The sequence below is a fragment of the Suricata suricatta genome, chromosome 14 (assembly GCF_006229205.1).
Source record: "Suricata suricatta isolate VVHF042 chromosome 14, meerkat_22Aug2017_6uvM2_HiC, whole genome shotgun sequence".
Classification (NCBI taxonomy): domain Eukaryota; kingdom Metazoa; phylum Chordata; class Mammalia; order Carnivora; family Herpestidae; genus Suricata; species Suricata suricatta.
The window spans coordinates 81,649,111-81,667,625 of NC_043713.1; the positions used below are offsets into that span (position 1 = coordinate 81,649,111).

Genomic DNA, 18,515 nt, shown 5'->3' on the forward strand with positions numbered 1-18,515 from the left:
AGCACTCCTTAGGAAGGTCATAGGGACTAACTGGGGACATAGTAGGATGGGAGCATTCTGGGCTGTGGAGTGAGGTAAACTGGAGCAGTGGGGTGAGACTGGGAAGACATCCTCTTCCATTGGGAGCCCGTGACTTTGAGCTAGGTCAGCAGGCTCTAGCCCTGAAGGACAAGAGCAAGTATCTGTCGTCATGTCTTCCCCACAGAGGATGCCCTGCAGAGCTGAACTCCATTGGCTGTAGAGGCACAGGCGGAACCTGAAGCCCTTTTTTGCTACCACTGCACTGCTTGGACCTGAGCCCAAAAGGGCTGCTTAGAGGGCCTGGACATTCCTAACAGTTTAACAGTCTGCCCTTCACGGGTCTGACATTTCACTTCTCCCTTCCTCTGGCTTTGTAGGACTCGTTGACAGTATTTGCATGCCAAATTACCAAAGGGGAAGCAATGTTCAACTGCCCTTGCCTCAAGAGTCCTTCTATCTGCTGAACGATATGTAACTTTGGGAGCAGGCCAGTAGCCCAGTCTTAGAGCTGGGATGACATGTTGGTGCTGTCATATCAGAACTTGTGGAATTGGTCAGTTTCTTGCTGATACAATATTATGACATGTAAAGCATTTCTTAGCCCTCCAGGAAGTATTAAAATAGAAAAAAGCACATGCCATAGCTGTTTGGCAGATTAGAATACAAGACTATTCCTAGCTTCAAAACATTAGATATGTTTGTCCAAATTAGGATTGTGAGTAAAAGCATGTAACTTTCTCAACAGGCAAAATTTATCCTAACCAGATTTTGTCTTTACTGTGATTGCTATAAACAGAGGATGTGGTGGCCATTTTAATAGAGTTCCTGTTGTAAAGAAGCAGTGGGTTTTTTAAACCTCAAACTACATATAATTTATTTTGTTTAACTATTTCTTTTTATCAGATATTGTCCACATCAAATATTTTTCTACTAGAGCATATTGACACACCAAACGTGCCTGAATTGCAAGCATTTGTCTCAGTACCCGCTTAGGCTTACATTTTTAATTGACTTTTCCTTTTAAGATCTATGAATACATTTTCATTTTCACTTTAGGTGGAAAGCCAGACGACATCACCGTCCTTCTTTCAATAGTGGCTGAGTATACAGACTGACCTGCCTAGGTGTCGACTCCGGCCTTTCCTTTCATCCTCCCAACTTCTCCCCTGCCACGTGAGCTCATCCTGCTGGCAGGACCGTGTTTCTTTGCCACTGATCTCAATGGCCGGGGATGGAAGCCTTTGCCTGTCTTTTTGAGACCTGATTGGGATCTTTGTGGAGAACCACTACTGTCGTTCACTAGCTCATTATCTGCCAGCAGCTTTGAAGAGAAACAAGATTTGAAGATAGGCCTTCACTTCCTACTGTCCCTTCTCCGATGGGATGGAGGTTTTCCAGGCCAAAATGGCTATTGCGTTTCAAAAATGGTTTAAGTATTGAAAATGATGATGTTGGTACAGTGAATTCAAAATTGCAATGTGTAAAAGGGATTTTTAAAGTCTAACACAAATTGTATGTTATGGTACATCTACTAGAAACATACATTATCATCAAAAGAAATGTTACACACGTACTATACAGTCTTTGTTAGGATGATTGGGTGTGGCTTTATGTTTTCATTATAAACTCCTATTTTTCAGGGGCTTATAATTCTGCTCTAAAATACTGCTCTGGATTATGAAATCTTTATCCCAGGAGCTTTTTTGTTACAAATTGGAAGAAAACTTCAGTTTAGTTCTGTGGATGCAAATGTTCTGTGGTTTTTAAAAGATGCCTAATTGTGCTCCTGTAAGGAAAGTTTCAGCAGTTTATTGATTAGTCCAAATCCTAGGCTGGTGGCCTGATCTGCAGGAGGGGCTGGGGAGACTCCCTACCAACACTTCTCAATGGAAATATTACTCAATATTGTAAACTCCTCAAAGCCTAGAAATTTCATGTTGTGGACGAAGTTCCTCCCCGCTGTCTGATACGATGCCCCTGTGTGGGAGCCCGGGGCCCACGGGCCTCACAGCGGACAGCTATCACTTTGAACTTTGTTGGCTTTTGATGGTCGTGCTACTCCTAGTCTCCCTGTCAGACCTGTCATTAGGAGGCTTGCTCTCCGTAGAGCATGCACCACGTTCGGGGAGGCTGTGTGGAAAGAGCACCGTGGGCGGGGGCAACGGCACAAGAGTCCACGGGGGAAACTCCTGGTGATGGTCTGACATTTGCATTTGCCCTGCACAGAGATTTAGGGGTTTCTGAATCAAGCTTAATGTTTACAGTTTCCCGAATAGCCATCTTGCAGTGTATAGTTTCCTTATAAAACTACCCCGCATTCAGTTTTCCCTTTATCTGCAAGCCCAAACTTATTTTTAAGGTTTGTGTACAAGTCCACTGCTGTAAAGATATATATTTTTGGGTCAGTTTTTTTCCTTCATTAACTTGGTGGTAGAAAAAATATATATACTTAGAAATCCTTAAATTAAAGCCATGTTTTATATATAAGTCAGGTAACATTGGTGTATAGATGAGAATGCAATTAAACCTGATGAGAATCTGCTGGAGGAGAATACAGAAAGTCTCTTTCTCTAAAGGAGATACTTATTCCCTGGTTTATTGCATTAAAACTTATGTTTGAGGTTACCTCAACTTGTTTTAAAAGATTTTGTTTTGTGAATTTGTACTGTATATTTGAGTAACTGTCAAGCTTTTGTTTTATTTAAAATTGTTTAACATGTACCATGTACATGTCATTACTATATTTCAATGCATCATGCTTGTAACAGGCATTTCATTTATAATAAGAATGAGTTATTCATTTGTAAGCCGTTCAGTAATTTATCTACTATTCCTAAATTGGCATAATGTTAGATCTCTATTTTGAATCACCTTTAATTACATGTCAGAATGCCTTAACTACCCTAACTTGACAAAACAGAATTCTTTGGTAGAGGAGATGAGGGGTCAGGGCAGGGGGGTGGAGGGGAGGGAGACTTTAAATACTGAGTACCTATCGTGCTTTGAAAAAACACAGTAGCGTGAGTGGCAAGTGGTGGGTGGGGTATTTATTTTGCACAAACTGTTTGCAGTCTCTGTGTATTTAAAAAGTAAAGAAAGTTGCATCCAGAAGGGTTCTGTTGGAAGGAAAACATATTGGGCTGACAATTTCAGTTTTTTTTGTTTGGGTTTTTATTATTTCTGGTCAGAGGTATGTAGCCTTATGATCTGGATATATTTTGCATTAATTTTCCAATGCCTACATTTAATTCCTTGTAAGAGCAGTGCTGGTCAAGTCACTGGCTTTCCTCTGCTCTCGTTTAACCCATCAAACACAATCTTTATAAAGCTAGATTGGTGGTGTTTTACACAACACATTTATTTAATCAACTTAGTCTTTTTTGAGAAATGACTGTTAGAAATCGACACTGTGTCAGTGACTTTGAAAATAGCAGGACAAGAATTGAGTTTCACAGTGGAACTGACTTTGGACCTGGCCTCTAGGTTAGTGACAAAATATTTTGTTTTCTTTTGCCCTGTCATTGTGTGTTGAGCACTTAATTTTACCACTGCCAGCGGGGTGGGGGGTGGGGGTGGGGGGAGTGGTCACTTGGAGTCCTGTTTAACAGGGAACTCTCCTTCCACTCCCAGTGATCAGAGGATCTGCTGGACCCATACTGGAATTTTCCAGGTCACAGAACCCAAGTCTCTGGGGGGTGTGACTGAGATATACTACTTGGTGGGTCTGATTCTAAACTTGATGTGTGTGTGAATTGTATTTCAGGTCAAGCAGTATAAACACACACACACACACACACACACACATTTGCCTCATCCAACAGACTTTTTTAACAAAAGAGAATTTGGATTTCTAATTTACAAATGGCAAATTATTTATCCCTCTCCGGATGCACCAAAGACCAGTAAAGTTTATAGCTTTTCCATCTATATTTATAAAGCAATACTGTATTATAAAAATCAATATTTTTATCACATGCTTGAAATTTTTATTTTATTCTGTTTTAAAATGTGCACTCTAAACATATCAGAACCTTATTTCTTCCTGTGAACTTAAGCTGCCTGCGCACAAAAAAATGTACTGAATGGATATTGCAGTAGAATCCATAGGCTCTTCAAAACCGAGAGAAGAAATGGGAGTGGGGGAAACAAGTTATTTGTCCTGAGTTACTGTACTGGCTTGATGTGGTTGAGAGGTTGAGAGGTAAATCACAAAAGAATCCATTCCAGGTATGCATGTCTGGGGGGCGGGCTGTGTCTAGATCAGAAACTAGATTTCAAGCTTGGCATGATAGGAGGCTGTCCTCTCCTGTCCGCTGCATTTGCTCTGGGTAGAACAGTAGCCTTCAGTACCACCAACCCACCACCTTGAGCAACGAGGCAGGAGTTGTGGGGATTCACGGAGTCCGTTTTGAGCATTTTGGAGATTGTAAATGAGATTGGCTAGAACTGTAAGTGTTTGGAATAAGTTCATGGTTCCTTGTCACCTGATACCAGCTATCTTTGGTAGAAGCTACAACATCCAGTTTCCCTGGAAACTATCACATTTTGCAGTTAACAAATTTTACAATATCAAAAAAAAAATCTTATAAAATTGAAAATAAGAAGCAGAAAGGATTCAGTTCTATTTGTGGAAAAAACGATATTTGCAAAATTGAACTTCTCAACTAAAAATGAACAGTGTCCATAGCAAAATTTTAACTGTTAGCAGGTAGTTTGTGGCAAAGATGGCTAAAAAATGAAGCAAATTTGAATTTGTGTGTACTAATGAGCTGCTTTTTTCTGTTGAGACTATCATCGTTTGTCTTACCCAGGAGGCAATGACCTGAATTGGATGTCTGAAATATAACTTATGCAGGAATAGTTCTGTAAATACATTTAAATAAACTGTAAAGATATTTAATAAATATAGTATTTATACTAATCTGTGTAACTGCTCTTAATTTGAACCATAACTACATACGACACCAGCCCTTGGCATTTTGTTGGTCTCTATCAGGTCCTCATTTCTAAGCCTCTTAGTCATTCTAGCAGTGACTCCTTACTTTGTGGCTACCATTTTCTGTCTTTTACTAGTTTATCCCACTTAGCTCTTTTTTTACCAGCTGGTTTACTACATCAGTTTAGCTGCCTCGAAAATTCATCAAAATGGACTGATAATTTAATGTAAAATATAGATGTTTTCCCAACTAAGAAAGCGTTTGCATCTTCCAAAAATGGTATGGAATGAAGCCATAAAAAAATCTGGTGTCATTTAAACTTAGCAGTCTGTATGCAAATTCTAAAACCCAAATTACATACAATTTAATAGTGTGACTATCTCTTCCAGACTTGTGCTGCATCCAGGCAATTATTGGTGATGGTACCTTCACAACCTCCACCCCTCTGCCCATTTCAGCGAGTGAACCAGAAACTTCATCCTCTGCAAGGAGACCTCCGGTTACTCTTGGGTACACCTGCTCTCTTTATAATCCTCTGCAGTTGTTAGGGATATGTGAAACTCAGTGTTAATCATCAGTGTAAGCATAACATATGTAAATCTGTAGCCTACAGTGTGAAAGGACTTGAAATTATGTGGGCATTGCCAATTTCCACAAAAAGCTCGGTGAAAGCCCATTTTCATTCATTGAGGAACATTTTGGGATGAACTTGAGTTTTTATTAGGTTATTGTGGGTAGCTCTGACTCATGACTAAGCTACAAGAGCCAGATTCATTCTGGTTTTAGTTAGAACTCTGTTCACAGTTACAGAGTTTACTAATTCACTCCGCCACCTTTGTGTATGAAATCCTCACAAAATGTACAACTGCTTGCCGGTTCACATTTCCTTGTGATGTGTTGGTTCACAAAGACTTCAAAGTAAGGTGTTACAGAAGTTGAGAGTTTGTCAGGTTATAATGGACTATAAACAGGTTTGGGGCCAAGGGAGAGGCATGCACCAAATTACATAACAATGGTTTTGTGCTAGATTTTTTAGTCTGTTCGGATAGGAAGCCAATTCTCAATGGGACAAAGAACAGAGACATCCGTAATCTACCTCATTTTACTCCAGACCTAGGGTCTCTGGCAGCGGAGGCTGCTGCTCTATGTCAGATAACAGAAATAATTTTTTGACATCAGTTCCATTAAATTCTTTTCTGCATCACACTGCAAAATGTAAAAATCGCATATGAGGGGCGCCTGGGTGGCTCAGTCGGTTAAGCGTCCGGCTTCAGCTCGAGTCGTGATCTCACGGTTCGTGGGTTCGAGCCCTGCGTCGGGCTCTGTACTGACAGCTCAGAGCCTGGAGCCTGCTTCACATTCTGTATCTCCCTCTCTGACCCTCCCCTATTCCCACTGTCTCTCTCTGTCTCTCAAAAATAAAGAAAGAACATAAAAAAAATTTTTTTAAATCGCATATGAAAATCAGAATAATTTAAGGCTACAAACTAAAATTTTACAATATATAAAAAAACTCCAAAGTGAGGGGGGTTAGCTATTATTTTTATTCCAGATCTTTTTATTCCCAGAGATTGTTTCACTTAAAATCTTAACAAAATACAAAAAGCAATGGACAAAAAAAAGTCACATATTACAGGAGAAAAGATTGCATAACTTTTAACTATGCCTGAAAGCACCAAACCTCAAATGTTTGCAATCAAATACAAAAGCTACCTACTAGTCACAAGACTCCAAGCCATACTGATGTGCTCCAAATAGCTGCCGAAGAAAGCCTAATACCTTTATGAAATTGGCAAAGAAAATGTTAAAAAGCTCTAGTGTGAGCGCGCGTTGCACTGGAGAACTCGAATGGGCTTTATCCCTGCACGGAAAACTCTTCTGCCTCCCAAGTAGCGTAACAGATTTAAAGCAAATATGTACACTGAAGCAGCTATTTCTAGATGCGGCTGTTAGACCAGATGATGATGTTGAAAAAAGCAGAAACCCATCCCCCATTTCAAGGAAGGCCAAGACAGTATCTTTATCGACTGAATGTGCAAACATGTCTGAGGTTGCAAGTGAGCTAGCAAATGGGCTGGGGGTTAGAATGTGGGAAAACTGCCATTATTCCTGTCCTCTTCACTGTCACTTGCTGTTGCCAGACAGTCAAAAGGGTGGTTGAAGTGTTCTTGCTGGTCAGAAGAAACTGCTCCAAAGAACATGGAAGAAAACTGGAGGGAGAAAAGTAACTCTGCTGTTTATTCAATCAAAGGTTAGTGCTTGTTAGATGCCCCAAGTAACAGCTCCTTTCCAGAAACCTGGCCACTTTGGTCTCTCTAACTTTGACATGGTGGTTCATGGAACGCCCAGAACCTTCACGACTGGTCCAGCACATATTCTAAAACAAAACCTTTCCCTGATTTCAAGGCACAGTTTGGGGTCAGTGATCTGCTTCTGACTCTTCTGCCTAAGCCATTAAAAAAAAAAATTTTTTTTTTTTTGTTTATTTGAGAGACAGAGTGGAGGAGGAGCAGAGAGAGAGGGGAAAAAGAAAATCTCAGGCAGGCTCTGTGCTATCAGCACAGAGCCCAATGTGGGGCTCAAACTCATGAGCCATGAGATCGTGACCTGAGCTGAAAACAAGAGTCAGATACAACCTACTGAGCCACCTAGATGCCCCCTGCCTGAGCCATTAAAACCCCCACCAAGGCAGTGGGAGACAGAGACAAAGGGACACTCCATGGGCAGTGCTATTTGACCAATTCACGTTCTTCCCTTTCCCTCCTGCTGCAGCAGAGGCTGCCATTCCCAGCTAACGCCAATCCTTCCCTCCCTGTCTCTGCTTCCCAGGGCTTTCCTCTGTTGAATAGGAATATCAGCACTTCAGTCAAATGTCACTTTTTTAAAAAAAATTATTTTTGAGAGATAGAGCAAGCAGGGGAGGGGCAGAGAGGGGAGCAGAGGATCTGAAGTGGGCTCTGCACTGACAGCAGAGAACCTGATGCCAGGCTCCAACTCACCATGAGACCATGACCTGAGCTGAAGTCAGATGCTTAACCTACTAAGCCTACTAACCCACCCAAGCGCCTTTCTTGTCTTCAAAATATAAAATAGCCTTATCCTGTTCCCCACTTAAAACCATAACCTGACTTCTGCTCAATGTAGAGTTGTCTGCATTTATGGTCTCCATTTTCTCATTCTCCTGTTCCTCAGTCCAACTGAAAAAGCTCTGACCCCACCACTTCACGAACTGTTCTTGTGGTCACCCCCAAATCGCCACATCCTTGTCAATGACCATTTGGGTCTTCATCCCAGGTGATACTCACTCTGACCTTTTCTTCTCGTAACTTCCTCCTGCCACACTCCTGGTTGCTTTTAGAATGTTCAGCTGGCTCGCCCTCTGAATTAGGGTTTCACAGTCAGCACTACGGACATTTTGGGGCTGAGGGTTCTGCGCTGTGCAGCAGGGGATGGCCTCTACCTACGAGATGCCAGTAGCACTCCCCACTTTCCCAAACTGCAACATCCAAAAATGTCCCCAGACATTGCTCAGGGTCCTCTAGGGAGCCTAACTGCCCAGGTTAAGAACCACCGTTTTAGAGGCTCCTGGGTGGCTCAGTCAGTTAAGTGTATGACTCTTGGTTTCAGCTCAGGTCATGAGCTCACAGTCTATGAGATCAAGTCCCATATTGGGCTCTGTGCTGACAGCGTTGAGCCTGCTTCAGATTCTTTCTCCCTCTCTGCTCCTACCTCGCACCTGCACGCTCTCTCTGTGAAAAATAAATATAAGCATTAAAAAAAAAAAAAGGACACGGAGCCTGCTTAAGATTCTCTCCTCCTTCCTCTGCCCCTCCCAGGCTCGCATGCACACCCTCTCTTCCTCCCTCTCTCACAAAATATAAATATAACTTTTAAAATAAACAAAAATTTCACCTCAGGACAACTGCACCCGAAATAATAAGATACCTAGAAATAAGCCTAACCAAAGAGGTGAAAGATGTGTACTCTGAAAACTATAAAACACTGATGAGAGAAATTGCAGAGAACACAAAGAAATGGAAAGACATCCCATGCTCATGGATTAGAAGAACAAATATTGTTAAAATGTCTATATTAACTCAAAGCAGTCTGCTCATTTAATGCAATTCCTATCAAAACACCAACAGCATTTTACAGAAATAGAACACATAATCCTAAAATTTGTATGGGACCACAAGACGCTGAATAGCTAAAGCAATCTTGAAAGATAAGAAAAGCTGGAGGCATCACAATTCCAGACTTCAAGTTAAATTACAAAGCTGTAGTAATCAAAACAGTATGGTACTGTCACAAAAACAGACACATAGATCAATGGAACAGAATAGAAAATCCAAAAATAAACCCACAATTATATGGTCAATTAATCTTTGACTAAAGAATATCCAATGGGATAAAGAATGTCTCTTCAACAAATGGAGAAGGGAAAACTGGACAGCAACATGTTAAAGAATGAAACTGGACCACTTTCTTACACCATACACAAAAATAAATTCAAAATGAATTAAAGACCTAAGTGTGAGACCTGAAACTACAAAAATCCTAGAAGAAAACACAAGCAGTAACTTCTTTGACACTGGCAGTAGCAACCTCTTTACAGATATGTCTCCTGAAGCAAGAGAAACAAAAGCAAAAATAAACTGTTGGGACTACATCAAAATTAAAAGCTGTTGCACAGTGTAGGAAACAACAAAACTAGAAGGCAACTACAGAATGGGGGAAGAGATTTGCAAATGACCCATCCCATACATGGTTAGTATCCAAAAAATGTAAAGAATTTATAAAACTCAACACACTTGGGTGCCTGGGTGGCTCAGTTGGTTAAGCATCCAACTCTTGATTTCAGCTCAAGTCATGATCTCATGATTTGTTAGGTCAAACCCCACATCAGGCTCCACACTGACAGTGCAGAGCCTACTTGGGATTCTCTCTCCCTCTCTCTGCCCCATACCTACCTGTGTGCTCTCTCTCTCAAAATAAATAAATATTTAAAAAGTAAAAAAAAAAATCAATGCACTTATGGGAATTTGCCTTGAAGACACACTTTGAACAATATGAAAATACATGTGTAAAAGTTATTCACTGCAGCTTTGTTAACTGCAAAATACAAGGAGGGGGGGTGTATAAATGCCCACATGTAAGAGAATGGTTGAATTAACTATGGTGCTTCAGGGTGAAATACTACACAACCAGTGGTGGCAGGGAATAGAAAGTGATATGTGATTTGCAGCACATACTACTAGGTACAAAAAACAAAGTGGGTTGGGGCGCCTGGGTTGCTCAGTCGGTTAAGCATCCGGCTTCAACTCAGGTCATGATCTCACGGTTCATGGGTTCAAGCCCCACATCGGGCCCTGTGCTGAGAGCTCAGAGACTGGAGCCTGCTTCAGATTCTGTATCTTCCTCTCTCTAACCCTACCCTGCTTGCGCTGTCTCTTTCTGTCTCTCAAAAATAAATAAAAAGACATAAAAAAAAGAGCAGAGTGGAAAACAGCATTTATAGTATAAGAAAGAAGAGGAAATAAAATATATGTATCTGCTCGTTTGTGTAAATAGTAACAAATGATCTATGAAAAAGTAATGAAGATGTATTCTCTACAAAGGGTGCAAAGAAGGGAGTGACGCCACTCTGCAGAGACGTGTGTATAGTTCCGACTGGTAGCGCTGCTCATGGGTCAGCACTCAGACCAAACCAGCAAGGATTTGGGAGAACCAAATGGAAGACAAGCAAACAAAGCTCTCTGTAGGACACATGATTAATATAACCGTGCTGAAATATGAGTGAAGGAAGAAAATTACTTTCAGTAACTTTGAAAGATTGTTGAAAAAAAGTCTCTTGACTATACATGTAATAGCTAAAGCCACAAAAATGTTCACAAATATTATAGCTCTGTTAGTAGATTCATTTTTCCAGGGGCATGAGTTAACAATTCTGAAACTATGCTCTCAGATTGAACAATAAGTAAACATGTTGTAGATAGAAACAGCCAAGTTTCTCATTGTCAAAGGAGTTATAAAGAAAAGGGGGAAGCCACTGTAAGCCCTGTGGTGTTGGACAGGAACTGGAGGCGTCGGTACGAGTGCGTGGGTTTTCAGGTGCTATGTATGCATGCGTGTGTACAGACAGAAAAACTGATCAGCATGTGTGTACGTGTCAGTAAATGCACATGTTTCCTAGTTTTGTCTGCTGAGAGGGCCTAGAAGCCAGGAAACCCAAGTACAAAAGAGCACAAAACCTACTTCCCAGAAGTTTCTGTCTACCATCCCCAAAGGAACCAGGACTCTGGGAGAAATGACTGATTCCATTTGGGCTGGAGTCAGAGAAACACAAGTTAAACCCAGCACACTTTAAATTTCCAGAAAGTAAGGAAGTGCGCAAAAAAATGCTGGAGACATTCTCTTCGGAATGCCAAAGAGACAGACGCTCCCAGTGGCCAAATATGGAGCGGTCAGGCTACGAAATAAATGATAGTTGGGGTTCATTACCCAGAAAATAATATTAATATCCAAGAGCATTTTTGGATCTAAATAATTGAATAACAAATGGGAAGGAAAGTTATTAAGGTTCAGTTTCATTTGATAATAGAAAAATTACCCACCAAAAAATTACCATTAGTCAAGCATCACAGTAATAACTATTTTTGATTTAAAAAAAGCATCAATGGATGTTGAAATTAGTAGGCAAAAAGTATGATGAGAAACAGAATATTTATATAGTTTCAAAGTATCTTCCACCATGACACTTCAAATTACTAACAGAAGACAGTCCCTTACAGGGAGGGGCTGGCAGATAACCCCGTGACCATGATAGACACGAGGGTTACCACGAAGGAAACAAGTCTCCGTCCTGTGCCTCCAGATCTGAGGCAGAAGAACACAGCGTCATCCTGCTGTGTTCTTGCTAAAACTACACAGCTGAAACTTAATCATGAAGAAATTATCAGAAAAATTCAAATTCAGGGACATTCTACTGAAGTGTCAAGGTAAAAAAAGACAAAACGAGACTTAGAAAAATGTTCCAGACTAAAGGAGACTTAACATTTAGGGAATGTGGGTAAGTGGTATGTGGGAATTCTATACTAAATTCTGTGAGTGTGAATTTATTTCAAAATTTTAAAAAGTTGCTGTGCAAGTATGAGTGTGTGTATGCGCAGAACTTAACAGGAAGAATCATCATAAAGCATTCATAGTGATTGTCTCTGAAAAATCTCTTATTTGTATTTTCTGATTTTTCTCTGATGAAAGGATAATTGTACTATTACACATAAATGTTAGCATTTGGAGAGTCTAGGAGAAGGGTATGTAGGAATTCTTTGTATTAATTTTACAACTTTTTAAAAGTGAAATTATTTTAAAATGAAAAGTTAAAAACAGGGGAACAAATAGAATGGGCCATATTATCCTAAGAATGTCACCGGCACCATAATGGCCACACCTTTAGTCTGGTTCACAGGTGACAGCCCTCCAGCGCACATGGCGGATATACTGCTAATCAACTAGCGGGGACAGCTCTAGTCATTCTTAGCTGGCCGAACGGCTGACTGGTCATGCTCCTCAAGAGGAGACCCGTCTGCGCCTTCGGGCGGAGAGGGTGTTTCATCCCAGGGCAAGAGGGAGGAAAGGAGGCCCAGTGAAGAGTATTTAATATCTTGGGGACGGTCCCTGAATGCCATTCCAAGGAGTTTAGGTATAATCTTATGGGGTAAAGGGAATGATCCAAGAGTTCTGAAGACAGGAGAGTGATGTATAAAAACAACTAACATTTAATGAGCACTGGCCACGTGCCAGCTCCATATATTAGTTCAATTAATTTCCACAGGTCTATTTAATAGATGGTAATATTATCATCTCCATTTTACTGATAATAAAGCCAAGACAAAGAGGAGTAACTTGTCTAAGTCACACAGCTAATAAGTGGCAAATTTCAGTTTTGCAGAAATTTGTCACATTAAGGTACATAATTCCCTTTAAAAGTAGAATTTCCTTTTTAGAATTTAAGTGACATGATGGGAAATTTGAAGAAAAGCCCTATAGTGGTGCTCATGAAGCTTACAGTTCTTTATACACATCACTTTCCCTACTGAGGAATCAGCAGTCTTAGTGAATTTCAGGGAGTTGAAGCAGTCAGAAAATGTTTTTGTGCTGTTACCTGTGAAAAAGTAAGCACATTAGGTATGACCCCAAAAAAACAGGAGGGGGCAAACATTTCCATATAATCAAAGGACAAATTTCAGTTTTCATTTTGTAGCTAAGCTAAGAATACACAACAGAAAACCGCCATCACTCCTAGGCATATAACAGGTATTCAGTAAGCACTTAAAAAGGGCGCCTGGGTGGCTCAATCGGTTGAGCGCCAACTTCAGCTCCGGTCATGATCTCGCAGTCTGTGAGTCCAAGCCCCGAGTCCTCTGTGCTGACTCTGTGCTGACAGCTCGGAGCTTGGAGCCTGCTTCAGATCTTGTGTCTCCCTCGTTGTCTACCCCTCCCCCACTTGCACTCTATTTCTCTCTCTCTCAAAAATAAAATAAACATTAAAAATTTTAAAAAATACTCATAGCATCAAACTGAATAATAAATGGAGTCTATAACCCAAGTTTACTATTCTAAAAATCTTTTATATAGCATAAAATAGTGACTTTTAGAAATATTCTTTCTCCCTTCAATTTTCAAATTTTAAGAAACTCATATTTCCAGTAAAAGAAGGTTGAATAAAACATTAATGTAAACATGTTAAATTGGGACTAGTGTTTCAAATCAGTTTCTAATAAATCATATTTATCTTCAGTTCAATAGATACTATAAGGTTTAACATAACAGCATTCTATTAAAGCTTATCATTCAGCTAGTAAAATGTTGGTAATATGTTATTAGCTGGGCTCCACTATGAAAAAAATTATGATGTTCATTGGGATGAAGTTTGTATTTGTACTACAATGAGTAAAGGGTTTCCCAGCCAAATTTGAAAAATAAAATGAGAAGGACACTTAACTTAGAAAAGAAATTACATGACGTTAGCATACTATTTGTACTCACAGATAAGTATCTTGTAAGCAACCATAATTTATTCTTTTAAACAAGCGACCCAAATCTCTACTTGAATACATTTTGTTACTCAATGAGCAATTAAACTCTTTTGTACTGACAGTCTATATAAGTCATTTAAAAATTTTTTTTATTGTTTATTACTTTTGAAAGAATGAGAAACAGAGTGTGAACCGAGGAAGGGCAGAGAGAGAGGAAGACACAGAATCCAAAGCAGGCTCCGGCCTCCACACTGTCAGCACAGAGCCCCACGCGGGGCTCGAACTCAAAACTGTGAGATCATGACCTGAGCTGAAGTCGGATGTTTAACAGAATGAGCCCCTCAGGCACCCCATAAGCATCAATCTTTGCACCATCTCAGACTGGTTTCACCTCTGCCCTATCAAAAAGTAAGGATGACAAAGAGGACATCCAGATGGCCTACAGGCACATGAAACGATGCTCAACATCACTCATCATCAGGGAAACACAAATCAAAACCACACTGAGATACCACCTCACGCCAGTCAGAGCGGCTAAAATGAACAAAGCAAGAGACTATAGATGCTGGCGAGGGTGTGGAGAGACGGGCACCCTCCTACACTGTTGGTGGCAATGTAAACTGGTGCAGCTGCTCTGGAAAACAGTGTGGAGGTTCCTCAAAAAACTATCCATAGAACTCCCCTATGACCCAGCAATAGCCCTGCTAGGGATTTACCCAAGGGATACAGAAGTGCTGATGCATAGGGGCACATGTACCCCAATGTTCACAGCAGCACTGTCAACAATAGCCAAATCATGGAAGAGCCTAAATGTCCATCACCTGATGAGTGGATCAAGAAGATGTGGTATATATTCACGATGGAGTACTACATGGCAATGAGAAAGAATGACATATGGCCATTTGTAAGAAAGTGGATGGACCTCGAGGGTGTCATGCTAAGCGAAGTAAGTCAGGCAGAGAAGGATAGATACCATATGTTTGCACTCATAGGTCTATCAGGAGAATAAGAGAGACCTAATGGAGGACCAGGGGGAGGGGAAGAGGGAAGGAGAATTGGGGAGAGAGAGGGACGCAAAACCTGAGAGACTATTGAATACTGAAAATGAACAGGGCTGAAGAGGGAGGGGAAAAAGAGGTAGTGGTGACGGAGGAGGGCACTTGTGGGGAAGAGCACTGGGTGTTGTATGGAAACCAATTTGACAATAAACTACTTAAAAATAAAATAAAATAAAATATCAGTTATAAAAAAAAAGTAAGGATGAACCAAATTCAGGATGTTGGGGTGGGCCTGGGCCAGGGGAGACAGATGAAGAAGATTCCTGAGACGTGGTCCCGCCTCCACGCTGCCCCTTTACCTTCCTCACACTCGGAGACCCCGGCTCCTCCGCCGCTGCGCCAAGTCTGCTCGCCCGCATGTCACTCAGGCCTCCATTCCCTCTTTTCATCCTGGGGCTGCCACGGATTTCCGGCGCAGAGACATCTGTTAGAGTCTCCTTCGGATAAAGCCTTTTACGCGCTACTTTTCTCTGGATACATCCTGAGGCCTTGCTGGTTACACTGTCACCAGCCTCTGAATTTGAACCCAGCTGGTCTGACCTGAGGTATTAAGAGATTAAATGAATGAACTGTTTGCCTAGGAATATATATTTTCATATAACTGAAGAAGCAATAAGGGATGACAATGATAACACTGGTTTAGGGAAACAACACGGAACTAGTTGTTGAAAGTTCAATTTTACATATACGATTACTTAGAAAAACTCTCCCTACAGTTTCAAATTCTTCAGTAAAGCAATCCAGTGTGCATGAGACAAACCTGTGATATAGTTGCAGGACCGAAGTTAAAAAAAAAGTCAAATACTAAACATCTGTATGATAAAATTTTATACACTCATTAAAAATCATGTCTCCAGGGCCACCTGGCTGGCTCAGTCAGTAGAGCATGTAACTCTTGATCTCGCGGTTGTGAGTTCGAGCCCCATGATGTATGTAGAAATTACTTAAAATCTTAAAGAAAAATCATGTTTCCAAGTCATAATCAGTGATACCAGAACATATTCACAATATATTCCGGGGGGGGGTAAAACAGGATACAAAACTATGTGTGCTATATGATCCTAATCTTATTTTAAGACCCAAAATAAGAGAAAAAAAAGGTGAGCCAAATGTTAACAGTGGCTATCTCCAGGTGGTGCAATTTTGATTATCTTCTTTGTCCTTTTCTGTATTTTCCAAATTTCCCATAGTACCTTTAAGCTACTTTTACAGTGAAGCACCCTGCACCAAAAAGGAAAAGAGGAGAGGAAAGGACTGGAGAGGGGAGGGCAGGAGAGGGGAGGGGGAGGAGAAAGTTACTAGGAGACCAAAAAAGGGAAAAAAAACAATGGCTGTCCCCTTGTCTGAGAAAGAGTTCTAGGCAGTGAATAGAAACTGTCTGGTGAAGCTTAACACTGTATCCCTCCTAAAAACTGACTACCAAAAATGGAAATAAGTTTTGGGTAATAGCAAAGATAAACCAGACAGTCCTATTAAATTCTGATCAGAAGAGAAAAAGCAAATGTCTAATGCATGATTGAGGATATTTCAATGCTAGTTCAGTCCTACAGTAGCTCTTCCTGATTCAGTCAATCTGATCTGATGTTTTGCTCCTTGATTATTTCCTAAATGAATGCCAATGAATTATTTCAGGATAAGACCACAGTGGCCTTTCCCCGAACAATAAACACATTAAAACACTGGCCTTACCTTTTTTGTTTTTGCGAAAGACACAGTGACTGTGGAGAAGATGCTCTACTTGGCTCATCAGCTAGTGTAGCCAAAATAAAGTTAGCTTCCAGTAACATGTCATCGATACTTAAGGCCATCGGTCTAAGAAAGAAAGGCAAAGTCAGAGCAAACATCATACACATTTTCTGATCGACATTGGGAAAACATTAGAAAATGACACAATTCAAGAGTAAAAGGAGACAGAAGTACAAGTCCTTTTTGTCTTTTCACAAATTTAATGCAGTCCTAAGAGCTGAAAAGGACTTTAGATATCATCAGATCCAACTGCATGAAACATCTATCCTAACCTAATCTCATTTGAAAATTTAGTTCTGAAATACCATATAAAATATGATAGCTCCAAGAGATTAGACTTATTTAAGCCGTGTATAATTTTCTAGCAGGTGGTTATGTGGCGCCATGTCCAATTTATAAGTGTTTTCACTCTGCAGAATATATCTTTCTCAATTACCAATTAGAAATGCTACGTTACGGCATCCTTCAGAATGTAAGTCTGGTAAGTGCTGCTAATAAAGTAAGCAATTCCTGAGGTGTGAATTATTGCAAAGCAATCCAAAGAGTTTTATTATTCACATATAACAACAATAAAAAAGAAACTCAGAAAAAGTCCCAAGGACCTACTTCCCAGGAAAATCAAAATGAATGGCTAGAGGAGCATGTGTAGCTTCTGAAAATGTCAGCATTCCCTGAAAGACGAGAAGAAGAAAAACAGTTGGAATCCTTATTTTAAAAACTGCCTGTGAAATTTTGACACAAATTTTTGTTTACCTTCAGTTCTTTGAAGCAAAATGTTATCTCACTATCAACTCCAACTTGAAAGACGTCAAACTCATCCGGGGCAACAAGCATCTCACTGTGCACAGAACTGGGCAAATCTGTTCAACATTGTAGGAAAACGAAGCATAAAATTAGTTCTGGAGGTACTTGTGAAATTTTTTAAAAAATATTTACTTATTTTGAAAAAGAGAGAGCGAGCATGTATGAGCATGGAGACACAGAGAGAGAGAGAGAGGGAGAGGAAGAATCCCAGGCTGGCTCCCGGCTGTCCGCACAGAGCCCGGTGTGGGCTTGATCTCACAAACGGAGATCATGCCCTGAGCTGAAATCAAGAGTCAGATGCTTATCCCACTGAGCCACCCAGGCGCCCCATTTGTTCAATTTTAATATGAAAATACAACATAAGTGGTAGATCAAAAGCCACAAATCCTTTGATATTCCTTCACTGTGTCTGTGTCCCCTTCTCTTGATTTCGGGTAGGAGGGCTCTCTGACTACTGGGACCAGCAGGGCAGGGTGCTATAGATGAAACGGCCTGGTGCTGGCTTCTGAGCCCAGGCCTTAAGAAACTGGCAACTTCTACCTCCTCTATTCTCTACCCGCGTCCTCTGTTCTATAACACTCATTCTTGGAAATCAGACACCATGCTGAGTTTGTGCTCTATGAAGTCCAACTTAATGGAGAGGTTGTATCTATGCAGTCACTCTGGCTAACAGCCTAACTATGTTCTCAGCATCAACTACCAGACATCCTGGATGCCTTCAGATGATTCCAGACCCAGCCACTAACTGCAATTGCATGAAAGACCCCCATGTGAGAACTGTCTAGCTGAACTCTGTAAACTCACAGAAACATAAGTGACAAGAATAAATTGTTTTGTGATTTTCACTACAAAAACGTTTGGTACAAATGCTCAGAAATATATACACACACAAAAATACCTTTTCTTCCACT

The 18,515-nt window shown here is 40.6% G+C and overlaps 2 protein-coding genes across 5 annotated transcripts in view; one reads left to right on the forward strand and one right to left on the reverse strand.

Moving 5' to 3' along the window:
• Positions 1-4,942, forward strand: part of PPTC7 (PTC7 protein phosphatase homolog) — a 37,234-nt gene extending 32,292 nt beyond the window's left edge. Inside the window, exon 6 of the mRNA XM_029922216.1 lies at positions 1,078-4,942. Within this exon, the coding sequence (XP_029778076.1) occupies positions 1,078-1,136 (59 nt within the window). The 3' untranslated portion in view covers positions 1,137-4,942. The remainder of the gene's footprint in view (positions 1-1,077) is intronic.
• Positions 4,943-6,479: 1,537 nt separating this feature from the next.
• RAD9B (RAD9 checkpoint clamp component B) overlaps positions 6,480-18,515 on the reverse strand; it is a 31,655-nt gene continuing 19,619 nt past the window's right edge. For all 4 annotated transcript variants that reach the window (XM_029922345.1, XM_029922346.1, XM_029922347.1 and 1 more), the window contains 5 exons: positions 17,554-17,660; positions 17,407-17,471; positions 16,744-16,866; positions 15,354-15,594; positions 6,480-7,168 (listed from right to left, as the gene is read on the reverse strand). In XM_029922345.1, coding sequence (XP_029778205.1) covers positions 7,040-7,168; positions 15,354-15,594; positions 16,744-16,866; positions 17,407-17,471; positions 17,554-17,660 — 665 coding nt within the window. In that variant the 3' untranslated portion in view covers positions 6,480-7,039. The remainder of the gene's footprint in view (positions 7,169-15,353; positions 15,595-16,743; positions 16,867-17,406; positions 17,472-17,553; positions 17,661-18,515) is intronic.